Source organism: Tenrec ecaudatus, chromosome 4 (assembly GCF_050624435.1).
Source record: "Tenrec ecaudatus isolate mTenEca1 chromosome 4, mTenEca1.hap1, whole genome shotgun sequence".
Taxonomy (NCBI): domain Eukaryota; kingdom Metazoa; phylum Chordata; class Mammalia; order Afrosoricida; family Tenrecidae; genus Tenrec; species Tenrec ecaudatus.
Window position 1 is genome coordinate 12790543 of NC_134533.1, and position 21500 is coordinate 12812042.

At 54.8% G+C, this 21500-nt stretch overlaps 1 protein-coding gene across 1 annotated transcript in view; it reads left to right on the forward strand.

The window, feature by feature from the left end:
- Positions 1–12810, forward strand: part of VWCE (von Willebrand factor C and EGF domains) — a 32624-nt gene extending 19814 nt beyond the window's left edge. Inside the window, exons 12-20 of the mRNA XM_075547557.1 lie at positions 2193–2278; positions 3225–3342; positions 4383–4468; positions 6554–6650; positions 8396–8478; positions 10562–10652; positions 10730–10812; positions 11783–11873; positions 12203–12810. Of these exons, the coding sequence (XP_075403672.1) occupies positions 2193–2278; positions 3225–3342; positions 4383–4468; positions 6554–6650; positions 8396–8478; positions 10562–10652; positions 10730–10812; positions 11783–11873; positions 12203–12810 (1343 nt within the window). The remainder of the gene's footprint in view (positions 1–2192; positions 2279–3224; positions 3343–4382; positions 4469–6553; positions 6651–8395; positions 8479–10561; positions 10653–10729; positions 10813–11782; positions 11874–12202) is intronic.
- The last annotated feature ends 8690 nt before the right edge of the window (positions 12811–21500 follow it).

Here is a 21500-nt window from a genome sequence, read left to right on the forward strand (position 1 = left end):
AGCTGATGTTCCCCTTCCTTCTCCATGTAACACTGGAGAAACCTGTGCACAAACAAGACAACTGCTTCCCATGTGCATCAGTAACCTGTTACTGCTACCCCTTTCCAACACCTGCCACCGCCATTCACAGGAACTCAATGCCCGGCAGCAACACCCAGCCCTTCTCCCCATCCCTGCCACCCACAACATGTGGATAACCTGGTTTCTGTCTCCATGGTCGTGTATTGTCCACCAGTGAACTTGCACAGCATCTGACCTTTTGCGACGGCTGTACCGTGCTCGGCACGATGGCATGCCCGTGTGTAGCAGGCTCCTGGAAGGCTGTCTCTTGATGGCTGTATAGCTGGTGTTCTCTTAATAGCGTTGAACTTTTAGATGCGACGTTGTTGTTATTTAAATAATAATAAGAGTGTGTTTCGATGGGAGGAGTGCTGGTGGTGCAGCGGTTTCCCACGGGAAGACTAACCACAAGGTCAGCAGTTTGAAACCACCAACCAGCCCCGGGGCGAAAGACAAGGCTTTCCACTCCTGTGAAGAGTTACAGTCCGTAGGGTTGCCGTGAGTCGGAATCAACTCCGCTGGTACTGAGTGTGGCTTTTTGTTGTTGTGTTTTAGTTGTGGGGATGGTCGTAGAGTCTTAGGCTTCCTCACCAAAGTCTTGTACCCTCCAGGGGTGGCATCGGGTCTGGTTGTTTGCCTGAGGGTTGGGGCGTTCATCTCTTCTCCAACTCTCCCCTTAGGCAGGACGCCCCTGCGTTTTGGTGAAGGGCCTGTTATCAGCTTCCCAGGGAGCCTTGGGGGTGTCATGGTTACACGGTGGGCTGCTTACCACGAGGTCAGCAGTTCAAACCCACCGATAGCTCTGTGAGGGGAAGCATGAGGCTTTCTGCTCCTGAAAAGATTTTCAGGCTCAGAAACCCACAGGGGGCAGTTCTGCCCTCTCCACAGGGTCACTCGGAATTGGCTCGCAGGTAGTGGGTTTTATCAGCTCCCAGGGCTGCCACCCCAAAGCCCCAACTCACTGGGTGGTTTAAGCAGCACACATTGATGGCCTTCCGGTTCTGGAGGTTGAAAGCAAGATGGCAGCAGGACCACGCTCCCTGTGCGGCTTAGGGGAAGATCCCTCCCTCTTCTCCCAGCGTCCGGTCATTTCCAGGATCCCAGGGCACGCCTTGGCTTGTGGAAGCATCCCTCCTGGCTTGGCCTCTGTCTTCACGGGGGCCTTCTTTCTGCCCTCTCCTCCTTTTACCAGCAGCCTCTCATGATGGATTAGGACCACGTGGCGGTGTAGGAGGTTACGCTTCGAAATGCCCACCACAAGGTCGGCATTTCAAGCCCAACAGCTTCTCCATGGGAGAAAGATGAGGCCTTCTGCTCCCATCAGGATGTAAGGTCTTGGAAGCCCAGGTGCAGTTCTCCTTTGTCCCATAGGCGGCTCTGAGTCAGAATCGACTCCCTGCCAGGGTTTTCCTTTTTGGGGGGTCGGGGGTGGGGTTCTACTCCAGTGCGCCCTCATGTTAACTAGTAACATCTTCAAAGACCCCATTTCCAAACAAGGTCACATCCATGGGTATGTGGGGGACACAATTCAACCCCTAAACTAGTAGTTCTCAACCTTCCTAATGCTGAGACCCTTTTATACAGTTCCTCGTGGTCTGGTGACCCCCCCCCACCATAAAATTGTTTTCGTTGCTACTTCATAACTGTAATTTTGCTACTGTTATGAATTGGGCGACCCCTGTGAAAGGGTTGTTTGACCCCCGAAGGGGTTGAGACCCACGGCTTGAGAACTGCTGCCCTACATCCACTGCCACCGAGTCAATGCCAACGCCTAGTGACATATATAGGGTTCATGAGGCTGTCAGTCTTTATGGGAACAGAGAGCCTCATCTATCTCTCTTGGAGCGGCTGGTGGATTTGAACCACTGACCTTGTGATTAGCAGTGCACCACTTATCAGACAGCGCAACCAGGGTTCCTGGAATTCAGCCCGTAGCAGGCCTCATTTTACATGTGGTTTGCTTCGATGGGGTAGGGGTCTACAGGGTTTGGAGCAGGGGAGTGGTTTGGGTTCTGTGGTGTGGGCTACACTGTGGGAAATTACAAACTGCGAAAGGGGCTTCCTCCGACCCCCACCCCCAGCTGGCTGCCCCAGCTCAGAGACCTTGAACTGCCGCTCTTCTGTCCCCGCAGTGAGGTGCTATTTCCGGGGCCAATGGTATGCTGACGGTGCGGTGTTCAGTGGGGGCGACGATGAATGCACCACCTGCGTCTGCCAGGTAAGGAGGCCCGAGGGTCCTGGAGCCTCTAAACAGCGGTTCTGGCCCCCTGCTGGGAGCTCACCACCTAGGTGGAGGATGGACAGGCAGCTGGGGCTCTCACCAGACTGCAGGCTTCAGGGAAGCCTTCCTGGAAGCAGAGGAGCTAACCTGAGAGCCGGGCTCCAGGAGAGCTGGGGGTGAATGGATGCCTGACTCGGGCATCCAGGGGCAGGTGGCGAGTGAGCAGGAAGGGACTCAGAGTGGAGAGTCCCTCCTGGATGCGAGATAGACACGCTGGGGAGGGGAGGCCAGAGGCAGATGTTCCCCTTCCTCCCCTCCCCCCGTCTTGGGTTGGGTTCCCTTGTAGCAGTTTCTTAGGCTGGATCGTGAGACTGCAGGATCCTGAGACCAGACGCAAGTGCCAGCTATGGACTCCGGAGAACCAGTGAGGGAAATGGGGAAGAGGCGTGGAAGCCAGGCTCAGGCGGGTCTCTGGGGAAGGGGCTGAGGAAGCCAGGCTCAGGCGGGTCTCTGGGGATGGGAGGTCACAGGAGAATCGACCTCAGGCAGATGGAGCCACAAGAGAAGGCAGGCTCAGATGTAGGCTACAGGTGTCTCTGCAAGAGGGGGCACCCAGCAGCCACGGCAGCAATTTGGGGAGGGGGCTCAGCCCCGGGGGGTCTAGCTGGGGCAGTGAGGCAGCTGGTGTGATTGGTCAGAGACTGAGCCTTTCTTTGGCTACAGAGTGTGTGCGTGTGTGGCGAGGGGTGGGACAGGAGCTGGGGACCGACCGGAGCTGTGGCCATGTGGGCCCCAGCAGGGTTGGACACCTAGCAAATTCGTGGGTCGCTCCCCAGCTTCACTCCTCAGCCTCCTGCTCCTTGGAGACTTTTCCTTTGGGGTGCAGGGCAAGTGGCTCACTAGCTCCCTCTTAGCCCGCCCATGGTCTGTGACTCTCTTCCAGGACGGGGAGGTTGAGTGCTCCTTCACGCCGTGCCCGGAGCTGGACTGCCCCCGCGAGGAGTGGTGGCTAGGCCCTGGCCAGTGCTGCTTCACCTGCCGGGAAGCCACACCCATGACAGGTGGGGCCACCCAACCCTGCGCCCCAGCTGTACCCAACCCAGTAGGGGGCCCGTGAGGAGAGAGGCCAGGCTTCACCCACTGAGGCCAGGAGTTGTGTCTGTGTGAGTGTCTCTGTATGTGTGTCTGTGATTATGTATGTGTGTGTAACTGTGTGCCCGTGTATGTCCATTTGGGTGGTCGTGCCTGTGTAGACATGTATACATGTCTGCATGGGCCTTGTGTGTGTATGTATCTCTGTGTACATGTGTGTCTGTGGGTGAGTTGTATCTGATTGTGTGCACATGTCTGTGTCTGTACATGTGTGTCAGCTGTATTTGTGAGTGTGTGTCTGATTGTGGAGACATGTGCGACTGTGTGTGTACATTCGTGTGGTCATGGTTTTGTACATCTCTGTGTGGTTTTTGTGTGTGTATGTGTCTGCTGTGTATATATGTATCTGTGGGCGAGTTGTATTCGATTGTGTGCACATGCATGTGTCTCTGTGTTTGTGTCCATGTATGTACATGTGTGTCAGCTGTATTTGTGTGTAAATGTGTGCCTGTGTGTATGCATCCACATGTGTATGTCTATATATGTGAGTTGTGTCCATGTGTGAATGTGTTTGTGTGTGTTTGTGTGAGTGTGTATGAACCTGTGAGTGTGTGTTGGTGTGATTTGTATGTGTGTGCATTTAGGTGTGTGTGTGTCCATGTGTGAATTGTGCCTCTGTGTGTTTCTTTGCATGCCCAGGAGCCTGTGTGTGCCTGTAAGGCTGTGTTTATATGTGAGTGTGTTGTGTGTCAGGGCATGTTTGTGTGAGTATGTTCGTGAAGACCAGCACAATGTGTGGAGGTAAATGGCACCACACACAGGTGCCAGTGGGCATCTGTGGGTAACCCCTGAATCCAGCAGGTAGCTTTGTGCACACCCGGGAGCCGTCAGCCCAGTGGGTGAGGGCAGAGGTGTGTGGGTCTGGGTTCCTTGGTGGGTGGGGCTGCAGGTCCAGTGGGCTCCAGGGCCCTCTGCCCACTTGTCCTTTCCCCCACTGTCCCATGGCCAGGCTGCTCTCTGGATGACAATGGCGTTGAGTTTCCGATTGGACAGATCTGGTCGCCTGGTGACCCCTGTGAGTTGTGCATCTGCCAGGTGAATGACAGCCTGCACGCCTTCAGCTGCTCCACCTGGCCCCCCCCCCCCACCTCCCCATGAGTACCCTACCCCGCCCCACCCAGCCCAGCCTGACTTGCTCCCAGGCTCTCTCGAGGTCCATTTTTACAGAAAGGGCCGTGCCCCTGTCTATTCTGTCCATGGAAGATGGGCCTTGGCAGTCTTCCTGAAGAACTGTGTGCCAGCTTGGACTTGGGTCAAGAGCTGCTGGCCAGAGGAGTTGGGGGTCCCAGAAGAGGGACCCCGAGGGTCTGAATGAGCAAGTGAAGAGACTGGGGCAGCCTGGTGCCCAGAGAGTCAGGTTGTATGGGTGAAATTGCAAATGTCCCTTGTTAACACGAGTCACGGACTTCACCGTCTTAGCGGTGGCAGAGCACAGAGATGCTGGAAATGATGGCTTTGGTTATGGTTTAAGCCTTTGGTGGGTGGTGGATGCTGGGGAGTTGATTTTTAATGCTGACCTAGGAGCTCTGGCGAAGATCTCTAAGGTCAGCAGTTCGAAACCACCAGCCGCTCTGCAGGAGAAAGATGAGGCTTTCAAATTCCCAGGAAGAGCTTTACTTCAGGGAAGGCTTAGTTCAAAGAGTTAAGGTGTCAGGAACACAACGGGCAGTTCTGTCCTGTCCTCTGGGGATGGGGCGGCGGGTGGGGGGGTGTGAGTTGGCAAGGACTCGATGGCAGGGAGTTTGGTTTGCGTGGCCCCGCTGGACTGGGTAGAGCTGCCCTGGAGGGCTTTCTAGGCAGCCGTCTGTACCAGCATGCTGCCCGGCCTCTCTCCTGCAGAGCGGCTCGGTGGGTTCAGAATGCCACCCTTGCAGTTAGTGGTCTAGTACGTACCTGCTACTCCTTTTAGTCTTGGGGAATTGTGTTTCTCAAAAACGTGCTCCCCTGGGGCCAGCAGCCTTGGCCACATACCAGGACCCTTGCTGAGCTTGCAGGATTGGAAGTCCTGTCTAGACCTTGAACTCAGAACCCCTTCATCCCCAGATGGTTCGTGTGCACTTGAGTCTGTGGGAAGCTTGCCTGTCAAGTATCTTGAGGGCGATTCTGACTTGTAGCAGCCCTGTGAGATGGACGAGAACTACCCCTGAGGACTTCTGGGGCAGTAAACCCTTACAGAAGCATGCAGCCTTGTCTTTCTCCTGTGGAGCGGCTCATGGGTTCGAACCTCTGACCTTTGGGTTTGCAGCCCAACACTGCCACCAGGGCTCCTTTCCAAGGCTTTCATATAACCATCAACCCATTGCCATCGAGTCGATGCTGACTCATAGCAGCCCTATAGGTAGAACTGCTCCTGTGGGTTTCTGAAACTGTCACTCTCCCCGGGAGTAGAAAGTCTCATCTTTCTGCCTTAGAGAGGCTGGTGGTTTAGAACCGCTGATCTTGTGGTTAGCAGCCCGACATGTAACTCACTCACTACCAGGGCTCCCGCATTACTCTGGCATGTCCAATCGGAATTAGAGTCGGAGGAAAGTACATCCGGTGCCTATTTCCTCCTGCACAGCTGATTCAGGGGCCTCCCAGCCTAAGAAAGTAACATGAAACGCCCGGAAACATTCCAATTGGTGAAAGCAACCTTGTAGGGCATTCCCTTTGTATGGCATTTCCCTTATGTGGCATTCCTCCCCATTCCCGCCCCCCCCCCCCACTCCAGGCCTTCCCAACTAGACATGTCCGATGGAGCCGTTTTCTATTTAAAAAAGAATAGGACTGATGGTGGGCTGTAGGTTGGGGGTGAATGGGAGCTCCGAGAGAAGCTGGGAGGCTTATGGAGGGGGATAGTGCAGCATGTTGAATTCTTGTCACTGCCTCTCAAGAGGGACCAAGAGCTACAGAGGCCACAGTTTCCTGGGCCAGGCCCCCTGGGCATTGATGCTCTTACATATGTGGTGCTTTACGGGAGGATGACTGCCATCTATTGGAAGGGCAGCAGGGCACTCTTCTGGACAAGCCTCGGCCAGCTTGCATGGCCCTTGCCTTTGGGAGGCTGGAGGGTGGCCTGGGGTGGGGCTGTGGGGCCTGGTGTCATAAGTGGGATCTTGGTGAAGCTCTGCCCCTTTTCAGGCAGACGGCTCAGTGAGCTGCAAGAGGACAGACTGTGTGGACTCCTGCCCTCACCCCATTCGGATCCCTGGACAGTGCTGCCCAGACTGCTCAGCAGGTAATCTCCCTGCTGGGGGTGGGGGGTCAGAAGGGGGATATACAACCATACCCACTAGAGCTGGGCTCTAGGGGAGCCCCCCCATCTGAACTCCTCCTGCACCAGGCTCCTTGGTACAATACTATAAGCCCATGGGGCAGCCCCATTGTACAGATGGCGCAACTGAGACCTGGAGAGAGAAAGCGGTGGGCTCAGGGTGAGTCCTTGGCTCAGTGCCGTCAGCAGATAGACATGCAGAGCCGATGGCTGGGGTGGAGAGACCAAGGTGCTAGAAGGCGGGACACTTAGCGAAAGTGACAGTGAGCCTTCATTTTTTCATCCATAGTTTTTGTTTTCTCCCTATTCCAAAGGTCATGCATTTTATTGTAGAAAATTTTAGAAAATACAGCAAGAAAATTGGGGGGGGGGGACCATTTCTTGAAAGGGCTCATTCCCATGGCTAACTCGTGGGAATGCCACTCTCACCTCTGCTCCACGAAGCCCCTGTGGAGCTGTGCTTTGTCGGCTGCCAGGGGGTGGATGATGCAGAACTAGATAGCCGGGCCTTTCTTTCTCGGCCCCTTTGGGGTGGACGTGAACCACCAGCCCACACCGCCCAGGGACTCAGCACATAGCCGGTCTGTAATGTGGGATGTCCCTGTTGTTCTTTGAAGACTTCCCTTGTGGCCAACCACTATTTCCATGTGAGCTGGGAGGCTGACCTTCCTCCGGTGCTGTGGAGCCGGCTCTGACTCTCGGCACTTGCGTAGGTGATGGGGGCGCTGAGCTCCGGGGGGCTCTCTTGTCTGTGATCTTGATGGACACAGATCGCCAGTCCTTTCTCTTGGGTGGGTTTGAACCATCGACCTCCCAATTTGTAGTGGAGCTCAAACTGCCTCCTCCCACCAGGAAGGGACCCTCTGCCCTGAACCCTGACATTCAACCAAACCTACTGCCATCGAACCCATTGGATTCTGCCTCATGGTGACCCTATAGGACAGAGTAGAACTGTCCTCTTAGGGTTTCCAAGCAGTAATCTTTAGGGAAGCTGCATCTGTCTCTCCTGGTGTAGCTGGTGGCTTTGAACCACCAATCTCGTGGTTAGAGGGTAGGTGTTTAACCACTGCCCCACCAGGGCTCCTGTGTTTGTACCAAACAGTAGACGGTCGCTATCATCAAGGTACCTGGAAACCAGGTGTCCAGGGTATCAGAGGAGCAGTGATGGGGGAGCTTGTGGACAAGGCAGGGTGTGAGGTGGGCCACGGCTATGGGTTTGCTGGAGTTTGGTGGAGCGGGGAGGAGCAGAGAGGGTGCTGGGAAGATGGCTTAATGCACATGAGTGGAGGCCCCCATGGCCCCACCTGGTGAGGGGTAGGGAGGGTAGGGAGGGAAGCCCCTCCCCTCACCGGGCTCAGAACCAGAGGGCCAGCACCACAGACTCCAGGTTCTTCCAAGTCGGCTGGTTCTGCTGCTGGAACTGAATTTCATACAAGATCTGTCCCCCCCACCCGAGCCAGACCTTACCCTGCCGGGTGATAGCCCAGGACAGGAACGGTCTGACCTTTACTCTCCAGATAAGCCTCGGACCTTGGCCCTGGCCAGGAGCCTAGTGCCTGCCACCCTCCTGGCTGGTGCTCACTGCGTGCTCCCCTGACCTGTGCCCCCACCCCCACTCGTGCTCACCAAGTGCCTTTCCTGGCTTGGGGTCCCCTTCCCCACACCTCCCCCAACGCCTGAACTCATTATGCATGCTTTCTCTCCCACAGGCTGTACCTACACAGGCAGAATCTTCTACAACAATGAGACCTTCCCATCTGTGCTGGACCCCTGTCTGAGCTGCATCTGCCTGGTACAGACCCCCCAGTCCCAGCCCTGTCTGCAGACCACCCACCTCCCCTCCCCCAACCCACATCTGTTCCCCAGCCCTAGAGGACAGCCCACAGGCCTCCAAGGGCAGCTGGCCTCTGGTCCAGAGTGAAAACTGTCCCCAATCAACCCTACCTAAGGCAGCTCTGTGCCAGGGCTAGGTAGCCATCTCACCTGGTGGCAGAAGCCTGCTTGGCTGCCAGAGGGTGTGGAAAAGGGGCTTCTTGTCCTATACAGTGTGACCCCCAGACTGTCCCTGAAGGCGGAGGGGAGAGCACAGACCCAGGGTCTTTGTCCAAATGTTTTCAGAACACATCATCTTGTTGAGAATATACCCGCAAAGCATGCACCAAATCAGTGGTCTCTCCATGTACCCTGGAGTGCCATTGATTGCATTCTTCACGTGGTACTGTTATTCTCACACAACTTTGCTGTGTGGGTCCTGCCCCTTTAAGCAACACTCACCCCCCCACCCCCGCTCCCTAAGCTCCCTACCCAGTCTAGTCCTTGGAGTTGCTGCTGTTTGAATTGATGCATCTTCGAAGAGCAGGATGCCCCCGGCGGACACTTGTTATAAATTAAGCTAAACTAGTGCCTGGTTTGAGGACCCCTCGTGGCTCAGTGTTGGGCTGCTAACCACAAGGTCTGCAGTTCAAAACCACCAGGAGGTTTCTCCAGAGAAAAGCAACTCCCATAAAGAGTGACAGTCTTGGAAGCCCACAGGGGCAGTTCTCCCCTGCCCTACAGGGTCACTATGAGTCTGCATTGATTCGGTGACAGTTTGGTCTTTCTGGTCTAAAGAAGACCTGGGGATTTCTTGGTCAAACATTGAGGGTTTAAGGATGATCTCAGGGAAATTGTGTGAGGGTGCATCCAGCCTTCACGGCTCCAGAAAGTCCATGAGACTCTGAGGTTTGGTTCTGTATCAGGAGCTCCTCGGTACACTTGCATTATCGAGCCTCCAGGTGCGCCTTCTCAGCCTTTCACCTTCGGTACATCAGGGTTGCCGGAGGTCGGCACCACTGTCACCTTCGTCTTCCAGGTAAAAAGATGGTGGCACCGAGACCCTGTGCGATGTCAGGGTGGCTCTTGTTTGCGGCCGAGTCCACTCGGCCGAGTCCAGCCCAGTCCGTGTGGGCCGACACAAGAGCGGCTCCTCAGGGTTTCCGGGGCCAAGGCCTCCTGGAGGCAGAGCACCCAGCCTGTCTTCTGAGATGCCTTTGGGTGGATTCAAACCACCAACCTTTTGGTCGGTGTATTGACCAGCCCACTCTCTGCTCACGACATGAGCGCCAAAAAAATTAAGCCAAACTCACTGCTATCAGGTTGATGCCGACTCATAGCGACCCTCTAGGACAGGGTCGGACTGCTCCTGTGAGTTTCCGCGACTGTCACTCTTGATGGGAGGAGGAAGCCTCTTCTTTCTCCCGAGGAGCGGCTGGTGGTTTTGAACTGCTAATCTTGTGCTTAGCAGCCCAACTCAGGACCGGGATGCTCCCAAGGCTCCTAGTTGATAGGAATTCCACGAGTCCAAGCCTGGCACAGCCTCCGGGAGGCACACCCTGCAGCGCTACACCCAGGCTAGAGAACCCTAGGATCCAGGGTTCAGGAGAGAGACAGGAATCTTTCTTGCTACAAGTGCCAAGGGCTTGGCCGGGGCTCCTGGCTGGCAGGGGGTACGAGTGAGAGTAATCATCTGAGCTGGCCTGGGCTCTGTTGGGTTTGGGCAGGCAAGGGGACAAGGTCTATAGGAAGGTTGAGACACGCAGGGTCAACATCCCCTGTGGCCTCAGAGTGACCCCCGTGGTTTCCCTGCTCATCCATGGCCTCCTGCTTCTGGAGCTCCGGCTCCAGGTCCTCCTCCCTCTTGCTGGTCACTGCCCACCTTTCCTTCCCGGGCAGTCTAGCCCAGTGGCCAGCAGCTTGTACGGGGACAAGAGCCAGGCTCTGGTGAGCAGTCTCAGCCCTTGGTGGTGGTGATGGACAACCGTGGCTTGATGTCCTGGATCTTCCCAAGCGTCCCTCGGCCTCCCAGAGTGTCCTGTCCTCTGTTCTCTGCCCTGCAGCTGGGCTCCGTGGCCTGCTCACCCGTGGACTGCCCCATCACCTGCACTTACCCCTTCCACCCCGACGGGGAGTGCTGTCCGGTGTGCCGAGGTGAGTGGAACCAGGGCTCCCCTGCCCACATTCCAGGGGACCTGGCCCTCACAGCCCTGTCTCCTCTGCCCCCACAGACTGCAACTACGAGGGAAGGAAGGTGGCCAATGGCCAGGTGTTCACCTTGGATGACCAGCCCTGTACCCGCTGCACCTGCCAGGTGAGCTGGCCCTGGGGCGGCTGCGTCTGTCCTTTCAATACCTTGAGCTAAACAAAATAGAAAGAGCACCCGCCTTTTACTATTTAGTGGGCTGACTTGAAGCTCTGCACCCCACCCACACACACCCCTTTCAGAGAGCATAGGGCCCCAAGGGGCTTCAGGGCTGGTTTTTTGGAAGCGGGTTGCCAGGCCTTTATTCTGAGGCACTCCAGGGTGGCCTGACACCTCCGGCCTCTCCATCCGTAGTCAGTGGAGTTTAAAAGCATTAGGCAGCAGGAACCTTTCCTCCAGCCATTCTCCATTCACAATGGCCTGCTAGAACAGTGGTTCCCACAAAACAATAATAATTTATAAATTATCAAGGGTTCCAGAAGGAGGAGTGTGGGGAGAAAGGGGAAAAAAGAAGAACTGATGCCAAGGGCTCAAGTGGAAAGCAAATGTTTTGAGAATGATGATGACAATAAATGTACAAATGCGCTTGACACAGTGGATTGTGATAAGAGTTGTACGAGCCCCCAATACAATGATTGAAAAAAACCAACAACCTCCAAACAGTGGTTCCCAACCTTCCTAATGCTGTGACCCTTTCATATAGTTCCTCATGTTGTGGTGACCCCCAAACCATAAAAGTATTTTCATTGCTACTTCATCACTGTCATTTATGAATTGGGCGACCCCTGTGAGAGGGCTGTTTGACCCCCAAAGGGGTCGTAACCCACAGGTTGAGAACCGCTGCTCTAGAATGTCTCTGGTGTTGGAATATTCTCCATTTTTCTGGACGGTCAGGACAAGGGGGAGGGGGAGTGGTTTCTTTAAGGTCACCCCCACTCCCACCCATATGCTTGGCTTCTCAGGCCCTGCCTGAGCCATGCTGCTGTCTCTGCCCGGGGACCTGGCTGGGAGCCCATTGCTGGGGGTGGGTGGGGGTGGGTATGCTGCCGTGGGATTCATGTGTCCTTTGCTTCCCTAGCTGGGAGAGGTGAGCTGTGAGCAGGCCCCCTGCCCTCAGGACTGCGCAGACCCCCGCACGGCCCCCAGGGACTGCTGCGCTTCCTGCCCAGGTAATGGGCCCTGGCTGTCGCCACGTCGTCTTCTGCTTGTAAGCCTCTGTCCAGGTGCAGGGCTGGCTGTGGGGAAGCCAGGCTCCGAGAGGCAGGGTGGGGGGGACCACCACGCCACTCCCCCTCGACCCTCCTCTGCTCCTCATTGTTTGATGCCCATTTCACAGAAGAGCAGACGGGGGGCCCAGAGGAGTTCTGGGTGACGCCGCCCAGGTTGCAGAGAGACAAACTGGGGGGCTGTTCTTTGCTCTGACTCCCTGCTGGGGGCAGGAGGTGGCTCAGAGTCGGGCCCTCAGCCCCTTGCCTCCCCGTCTCTCTGCACCCTCCAGAGTCCCCATTCCATCCGCGAGGAGGACTGAAGCCTGCGTCTCATGGAGATAGGAAGTCCAGCAGAGCCGCCCAGAGCCTCAGTGAGCACACAGAAGCCCCCCCAAGTGCTGTCAGCTGCGGCACCTGCCCGGGGCCCCTGGCCACGTCATCTCAGAGGCCAGCACGCTCTCTCTTCCAGCTCCTCGCAAGGACAAATGTGTCCACCGTTCAGCGTTCACCCTCTGGCCCATCAGGAGCCCCGGTCTCACCTGCACCCTCGTTGGGGCCGGGGGGCACCTTCCCAGGGAAGCCCGAGGCCTCCTCAGGACTCTCCACCCCTCCAGCAGCCTCCACACTACCTCCTGCCTCTCCGGGGGCTCCTTGGCCCCCCTTGTCTGCTTCCGAGACCTGGCCGGTGTCCAGGTGGCCTTCTTGGTCCGCCACCACCCTGGCTGAAGCATCAGCACGTTCCACGACCACCCCCAGTCGCTCAGAGACCCCTGGGACCTTCCTCGGGTCTCAAAGAATCTCCTTCACCACCTCCGGACCCTCTGGGTCCCTGGCAACCACGGCGGGCCCCGCCCCCCAGAAGCCTACCACCTCGAACGGGGAGACGGCCACTGTGTGAATGGGCCTGGACTTCTAGAAGACTCCAGACAAAAACAACTCTGCTGCGGGCCTGGTGGGCAAGCACATGGCCCTGGGGGAACCCCAGCTGATGCCCAAGGAGCTCATGGGAACAGAAAAGCCCCCTTAGGCTGGACCCCAAGAGGAAGGTGCCCAAGAAGCCTTCGGCACTGTGTGATTTGAGCAAAAGCAATACTCCATCGTCAGTACCCCACTCCCCGAGTTGGCATGCTTTGGGAAAAGCTGGGGGTGCTGAGCTCTGTTCATCGGGGCTGGGGACCCCCCACCTACCACCGTGTGTCCTTCCCTGAGGTCTCTGATTAAAGGTTCTCTCCATTTCTTCCTGTTCATTCACCTCTGGTCTTCGGGAAAAGGGGACACTTGACCCCACACCCACCACAGCCCCCAGCCTGGGAGAGAACCCTGTTGGGACCCTCCCTAAACCCCATGCCAAATGGGGGCTGGGTGGGCGGGGTTCTGTGTAAGCTGGCCTCGCTGACTTGGGAGGTGTGTTCGTCAGGATTTTCGACAGAAATTGAGCCAGGTGTTTTCCTGGCTCTGTGTGTACACACTGCCTTGCACTGAATCGCACCTGCAGGCAATATCCCATCACCTACACGTCTCCCCTCGTCCTGTGAGGTTATAATAGAGTTTAGGAATTCTGATTGGAGTACGGGATGTAGTGAACACAACCCCCCCCCACACACACACACAACATGTGGATCTCACGCCTCCTACTGAAAGGTCATACGTGCGTGTGACTGCATGTAAACAAAGTGCTGTACTGCCAGGTGTACAGGACATAGTTACATAGCCTCTCACACGTGTGTCTTCATAGTCATCAGACCCATGTTACTGGCTGTGCTGCCCTGTCTACAAGGTTGGCCATGGACCAGCATGTGTGTGACCCGAAGGCGGCAGCATCCAATTGCTGTACAATTCTGCATGTCTCTGAAGTGCTGTGTTGTAGTGAGGTGCCGTTGGGTTGGTTCCGACCCATAGTGTCCAGTTCTGTACCATCCTCACAATTGTTCTTATGTTTGAGCCTATTGATATCGCCGCTGTGTCCGTCCATCTTATCGGGGGTCTTCATCCTTTTCACTGCCCCTCCACTGTGACCAAGCATGCTGTCTTTCTCCAGGGACTCTGGATAACATGGCCAAAGGACGTGAGCCAAAGTCTTGCCATCCTTGCCTCTGAGGAGCACTCTGGCGATGCTTCTTCCAGGACAGATCTGGTTTTCTTTTGGAATCTTCGATATTCTTCTCCAGCACCATAATTCAAAGGAATAGATTCTTCTTCAGTCTTTATTCAGTGGCCAACTGTCACTTGCAGAGGAGACAATGGAGAATTACACCATGGCTTGGGTCACGTCCACCTTAGTGCTCAAAATAACACCCTCGCTTTTCAACCCTTTAAAGAGGCCTCGTGCAGCAGATTTACCCCATGCAATGTGATGCCTGCTGCTTCCATCAGCACTGATTGTGGATCCAAGAAAGATTAAGTCCTTGAGAACTTCAATCTTTCCCCACTTATCATGTTGTCTCCTGGTCCAGTTGTGAGGACTTCGGTCCTCTTCACGTGGAGTTGTAATCCATGCTGAGGGTTTCAATCCTGGAACTTCATCAGCAAGGCCTTCAAGTCCTCCCCACTTTCAGCAAGCCAGGCTGTGGCAGCTGCAAGCTGAAGCTTGTGAATCAGCCTTCCTCCAATCCTGATGCTGCCTTCTTCTCATCTAAGCCAGCTTCTCGGATGATTTGCTCGGCGTCAAGATTACGTCAGTGCGGTGAGAAGACTCAACGCTGATGCGCACCTTTCTTGTTTCTCAGCCATGCAACGCTCTCATGTTCTGTTCACACAGCTGCCTCGATCCACGTACAAGTTCTGCACGAGCACCATGCAGTGCTCTGGGAGTCCCGTTCTTCTCGAGGCCATCCATAGTTTGTTATGGTCCACGTAGGTGCATGACTTAGCATAGTCCATAACACACTGTCAACATCTTTCTTGTGGTTTTTTTGTTTGTTTTCGTGAGTCATCACGATGCTTTATTTTTTTTGAGAGAGAGTGAGTGAGTTGAGAGTGAATGAGAGAGTGAGTTAGTGAGAGATAGTGAATGAGTGGGTGAGAGAGTTAGTGAGAGAGTGAGTGAGAGTGAGTAAGTGAGTGAGTGAGAATGAATCAGTGAGACAGTGAGTGAGAGTTAGTGAGAGACAGTGAGTTAGTGAGTGAGAGTGAGAGTGATTGAGAGAGTGAGTGAGCGAGTGAGAGTGAGTCACTGAGTGAGAGGAAGTGAGTGGGTGAGAGGGAGTGAGTGAGAGAGTGAGTGAGAGTGAGAGTGAGTGAATGAGTGAGAGTGATTGAGAGACTGAGTGAGTGAGTGAGTGAGTGAGAGAGTGAGAGTGAGTCAGTCAGTGAGAGAGAGAGAGTGAGAGTGATTGAGAGACTGAGTGAATGAGAGAGTGAGGGAGTTAGAGAGTGAGAGTGAGTCACTGAGTGAGAGGAAGTGAGAGAGTGAGAGTGAGTCAGTGGGTGAGAGAGAGAGTGAGTGAGTCCTTTCTTGTGTTTTTATGTAAGGCTTATGGCTTATAGCCAAGATCTATCTGACATCAGCAATGATCTCCCCTCCTTCCAAGTCCTCTTCTGAATCCAGTCCGAACCTCTGACAGTTACCGGTCAATGTCCTGGATGAGCGTCAGCAAAATTTCACTTGCAAGTGACATGAATGCTATTGTTGGGTCACCTTTCTTTGGGCCTGGTTACAAATATGCATCTCTTGCAGTCAATTGCTGATGCAGCTGTCTTCCCTATTTCCTGGCCTGGACGAGCCAGTGCTTCCAGTCTTTCGTCGGCTTGTGGAAACATTTCCTGGGGTAGTCCATCAATTCCTGCAGCCTTGTTTTCAGTGGAGCTTGAACTTGTTCTTTAAGTGCCACTGATGCTTGCTCATCTGCTTCCTCCTGAAATGGCAGAATGTCGACTAGTTCCCAAAGGTCCCGTGACTTTGTGTATTCCCCCCATCTTCTTTCGATGCTCCCTGCATCATTCGATGTTGTGTCCATAGAATCTCTCAGCATGGCAACTCGGGTTTGTATTTTTCCTTCGGTTCTTTCTGTTGATGTTATACCAGCATGCTCTTTCTTCCCTTTTGGTTTCCTGACTCCAGGTCTTTGCACATTTCATTACATTACATTACTTAGTCTTCTCAAGCTGCCCGTGGACATTTTTCTTTTTAGCCACTGACCTCATTGTTTCTTCCATTGGCCGTACTGACTCTGAGCGAGAGCACATTTCAGAGTCTCTTCTGGAGTCACGTCGACCCTTTCTTTCTTTCCTGTCTCTTTAACGACCTTGTTTGCTCTCTTCTTGGATGATGTTCTTGATGTCCTCTCAGCCCATCAGGTGCCCTGCCATTCGTGTTCAGCGCAGCAAATCTGTTCTTGAGACGTTCCCAACGTTCAGGTGGGATAGACTCAAGTTTGTATTTTGACTCGAGCGTTGCCTGGTCATGACTTGGATGCAGGGGATGATGATGCTCAACCAGGGGGAAAAGGGCAGACATGATGCAACCGGGCGAGATGCTGGGATGCTGGTAGAGCCGTTGAATGTGACATTGGTAGCCTGCTGTGTCGACCTTCACCTAATTCACAATAAAAAGTCTTACTGTCATTTTTCAGAGCATGGTCTCAAAGGGACTTTTTTTTTTTTAACCAGTCAAGCTAAAGTCGTGTTCTGTTTTAAGTAGCCTTTAGGGGACATTAAAAAAAACCATTTTATTGGGGGGGGGGCTCTGACAGCTCTTATCACAATCCATTCATCCATGGTGTCAAGCACATTTGTACATATGTTGCCATCCGCATTTTAAAAATACGTTCTTTCTACTTGAGCCCTTGGTATCAGCTCTTTTTTTGTTTTCTTCCCCTCCGCTCCCTCTACGGGACATTTTGGTGTAAGGTTTAAAGATCATCTCAGGACAATAGTTTTAGAGGGTCACCCATCCCCCTTGACTCTGGAAAGTCATGGGAATTTGACGTTCTGTTCTGCATTTCCCCCCCATTTGGTGCAGGCTTTTCTTCGGATTATTTGATCTAAATGTTCTGTACTGGCAGCCAGGCAACATCCAGGTCGTTGGTCACATGGCAACGGAGGCAGCTGTTCAGGGAGGCCCTTAGCCTGGCTCTCCCTCCTCTGTTGCTCCCGGTGAATAGAGACCAATCATGCCCATGGATGCACCGTGTCGATCAAGGGTCTTTTCTGCGCATCTGTGACCCTAACGTTCAGTCGTGGGAGCCGGCCACCATGCAGTGTCTGTTCCAGGACACTTAGGAAGCACTACAGGGCTGACAATCAAACCCATCTCATGAGGCTGGATTTTGGAGATTGCTAGATGAACAGAAAGCAGCCCTGGTGGCCTAGTGGTCACGGGTTGGCCTGTGAGCCTAAAGGTCAGCAGCTCCAAACCACCAGCTGCCCCATGGGAGAAAGACAGGGCTTTCTAGTTCCTTCAAGAGTGGCAGTCTCAGAAACCCACCGGGGCCATTCTACCCTGTCCTAGAGGGTCCCTACGGGTCAGAATCAACTCAAAGGCGGCGAGCTTGGGTTTTTGGAGAGGAGCCGACCGAAAGACAACCCGCACAGGGTCTCTGAACACTTTCCTTCAACTACTTTGGAGAGGAGGGAGCCTCTGGGTGAGATGGATGCACATGGCAGCTCCAACATGGCAGCGGTGGGAGATGGCGCAGGGCCGGGCCGCAGTCCCTTCTGTGTGCACAGGGTCACCATGAACCAGAGCCTGCCTGCCGGCCCCAGCAACGACAACCCGTCCACATCACTAACATATTTTACAGGAAAATAAAAACCAACATATTTTACATGCAAAATTATAGCTAGCAAGAAGTTTCTCCCTTTTGGAGGGGGTGGGGGTTCTTTTCCACATCCTTTATGTTTTTCCTCAACAAGCAGATGTCCTGGTTTCCCGTCTTTACCATCCCAAGAGAGCCCAGTAGAGGCTCTTGGACACCTGGCTTTTAAAAATCCATTTTCCACCTCACCGTTTCTTTCAAGACCATCCCATCTCGGTAACCTCGAGAACGCACTCCTTGTGTTTTTTAATTTTTTGCAGCTGTGTGCCAACTGCTTGCGTGAATGTGCCCGGAGCGGTGTGACCATCCCCGATGGATGGACATTTGGGCCATTTCAAACCTTGCAGCAGAACAAGCTCCTACTGACGTCATTTTGCACGCGTGCGAGCGCCTCCGTAGGCCCAATTCCCAGCAGTGTGATTCCTGGGCCCAAAGGTCTCTGCATTTATAATTTTCCTCCAGATTGCCAAGGTGGCTCCTTAGCGGGTAGACCAGTCCCTCCTTCCGCCGGCCCCCTGTGAGCATCCTCGCCGGGGAGTGTCTGGGTGAGCGGAGCAGAGATGGAAGAGATGAATCTAACATTCCTGGCCACCTGGGAATGGAACAGATGGCTCTCGCTGTTCTTGGGGCAGGGGGGCGGGGGAGGCCACCTCTCACCCCCACCTGAGGCCCTCAGGACATGGAGAAAGACGTGTGAAGAATCCAGAGACATCTCGGAGAGACATGGCTCCATCTTGTCCTCAGGAGGGAAGTGAGAAGTCCCAGATCCGCTGTGTCAGCACAGACGCGTCCAGTCCACGCGGCCCGTCAGGTGGGGGTGTCCCTCGCGCCTGCCTGGGTCCAGGAATCTCAGAGTGTGAGACTGGAAGAGGGCCTAGGAGGGGGGCTGAGCTGCAGCTGTTGGAGCTGAGAAAGAGGAGGGAGACAGGATGGAGCTGGGTGGGAAGGGATGGTGGAGAGGTCCAGGAAGCCCCCCCGCCCCCCGCCTCCTTCTCCAGGGCCCAGTACACTGCCTGGCTCAGAGTAGGAGCTTGGGAAGTGGCAGCCCAGCCAATGATAGCAATGGGGCCCCCCAGACACAGGGACAGTCTTTGCTGGAAGCTTGAGCAATCCACCTGCCAGTCTCACGACTGCCAGATGGGCTCAGGCAAACCCTCTTCCAGCCCTAGTCCTGCCCGCATGTTTCCTTTCAAGAAGTCACCTCTCATTCGGCAACTATTTATTGAGTACCTACTAGGGGGCCCTGGTGGCTTCGTGCTTACACGTTAGACTGCTAAACTGGAAGGTCGGCAGTTTGAAACCACCAGCTGCTCCATGGGAGAAAGACGAGGCTTTCTACTCCCGTAAAGAGTTACAGTCTCAGAAACTGCCTGGGGCAGGTCTACCCTGTTCTAGAGGGTCGCTGTGAGTTGGTATCGACTCAATGACAGTGAGTTTGTTTGTTTGGTACTGTGTCACAGTCCCAGCCCTCGTGGAGCCTTGTCTAGTGGGGAAGACACATAGCAAACACATGCATCGGTGTGGAAGCAGGCAGTGCCCAGAGCCATGAAGGGAAGGGAGGGCCGGGGGGTAGACAGGGAAGGCTTCTCGGGGCAGTGGTAAGATGCTAGGCATTGGTGAAGCCAAGGACGAGGGAAGGGAGAGGGGCCTGGAGGTGGCAAAGAACCAGCTGGAAGAGGATGAGATGGGTCAAGGGGAGGCAGTGGAGGTACCAAGAAACCAGAACGTGTAGTCCTGGCCTCCTACTACGGATTCATTGTTTTCGTCTCGGTGCAATTGCATGGCATCCATTCAGGCCCTCAGCAAGGAGGCTGCCGCCAAGGGGCCCTGGGTGATGCTGTTCGGTAGCGGGACAGGAACTAGGGGTTGTCCCTCCGTGCTAAGGCCGCCCTCCCCCTTCTACAGAAAGTTGGAAGCCAGTACATCAGTGGGTTCTCAACCTTCCTCATCCCATGACTCTTTCATACAGCTCCTCATGTTGTGGTGACCCCCACAACATTAACATTATTTTTGTTGCTATTTCGTAACTATTGTTTTGCTACTGTTATGAATTGAGCGACCCCTGTGAGAGGGTCGTTTGACGCCCCCCCAAGGGGTCGTGACCCACAGGTTGAGAACCGCAGCAATAAATGCTAGAGGGCACACACAAATTCAGGCTCTTGAGTCAGGAAGCCAGTACACCAGGGAGGCCCCCATGTAGGCCAGACTGGCTTAATTCAGCAATGGGGTCAACCAATACCATCGACCAGGCCTCCCAGCGGGGGCCCTGAAACGCCAGAAACTTCTAGACTCTTTTCCAGCCGCTCCCTGGCAGGGCTGCGGTTTCTCTGGCCTCAGGTCTCCACGTGTGGGTGTGAAGTACCCCGAGGTGCCTGTGTAAAACCCCGAAACGTCTCATGTCCTTGACACAAACCTACTTGAACCACAAACCAGACTTCAGCGTGAATTCTTTCTCCTGGGAAGCCAAGGATCGAGGTATTTCTAACTCGAGAAACCTAACCTTGCCAGCGGTTTGTTCACGCCCACTCCCCTGAAGGTGGGAGGTTTGAATCCACCCAGAGACACTGGCTACAGCGAGGAAACTGGCTACAGCGAGGAAACCTGGGGCGCCTGGAGTCCGACGTGACTTGACACCAGCAGACATAGCTTTAACTGTGCCCGCGAGCCTGCCGGCGAACCCAGAGGAGAACCACATGTGTTAGAGTAGATCCCTGCTCCCAGGGTCTCTTCCCTCTCTCCCCTGCCCCTTATTCTTTCGTGGGGAGTTGATCACCTGGCCCCTTTTCCAAGACACCTCGGAGTAGACTCGAATCACCAACCATGGAGAGTGAATGACGTTGAGCCACTCGGAGTCCAACTGCCTGCAAGTTAGAGGGGTGCGGCGCACTCCGGGGAGCAGGGTGATCCTCTCCTAGAGTCCAACCACTTGTGTTTGTGGGAGGAGCGCATTTCAAAATGTGACAAGAGACACGTGGTGGAGACGGGTGAGACCCCCAAGACCAAGGCCCCGACCTTCTGGGACCAAACGGAACTCACCTCCCCGTCAGAATCACCCACCAGCTTCAGCTCCAAAGGGCACTATTGATCCGGAGGTCAGAGGGTTAGGTGAGGGGAGGACGGGGGTGGGGTGGGGGGTGAAGTAGGAAGTGACGGCCCACGAAGGGGGTGGCAATGCTGAGAAGGGTCAAACTGGAGTCTGCTCCGTAAACCTTCACCTCACACAATGAAACTTTTTTGGAACGGTTTTTAAAGCCATCTTGGCCTGGTCACCCCCAACGTCACTCCCTCTCAGCAAGGAGGCCCAGCTCCAACCCCTCCGGGCAGGTGGGTGGGCCTGGCTGCTGTCTCCAGCTGACTGCCGGAGATCCAGCTGTTGGGTGGGGGTGGGTGGGTAAATCACCGGATCAGGTTTAAGGATTAGATTTATGAGACAAAGAGGAACGGGGGATCATGCTGTGTGGTGTTGAAGTGAAACAGGCCACCCTGTGGGGTGGGGGACTTCTCAGAGTCCCTGGCGGGGGACATGGACTTTGTGAACTCCCAGGAGGGGCCTAGAATGGAGCGGGGTCCGCACTTATTCAGGAACTTTGGTTCTGCTCTGAGCTCACGCCGAGAAGCCCCACTTGCTCTGCGGGCTCCCTGGTTTCGGACCTAGTGTGTGTGTTCTGCTCTCTCCCACAACCTCTGCCCCGGAAGTGGACCACCATCCCCGTGACATGGTCGGACGGGGTGGTGGTGGTTGGGGTATAGCACCTACTTGTGGCCACCAGCCTCGCCTGGGCCTCCACTGTCTTCTTCACAGGGGCTGGGGTGCGCCTTCCAACTAGAGAGT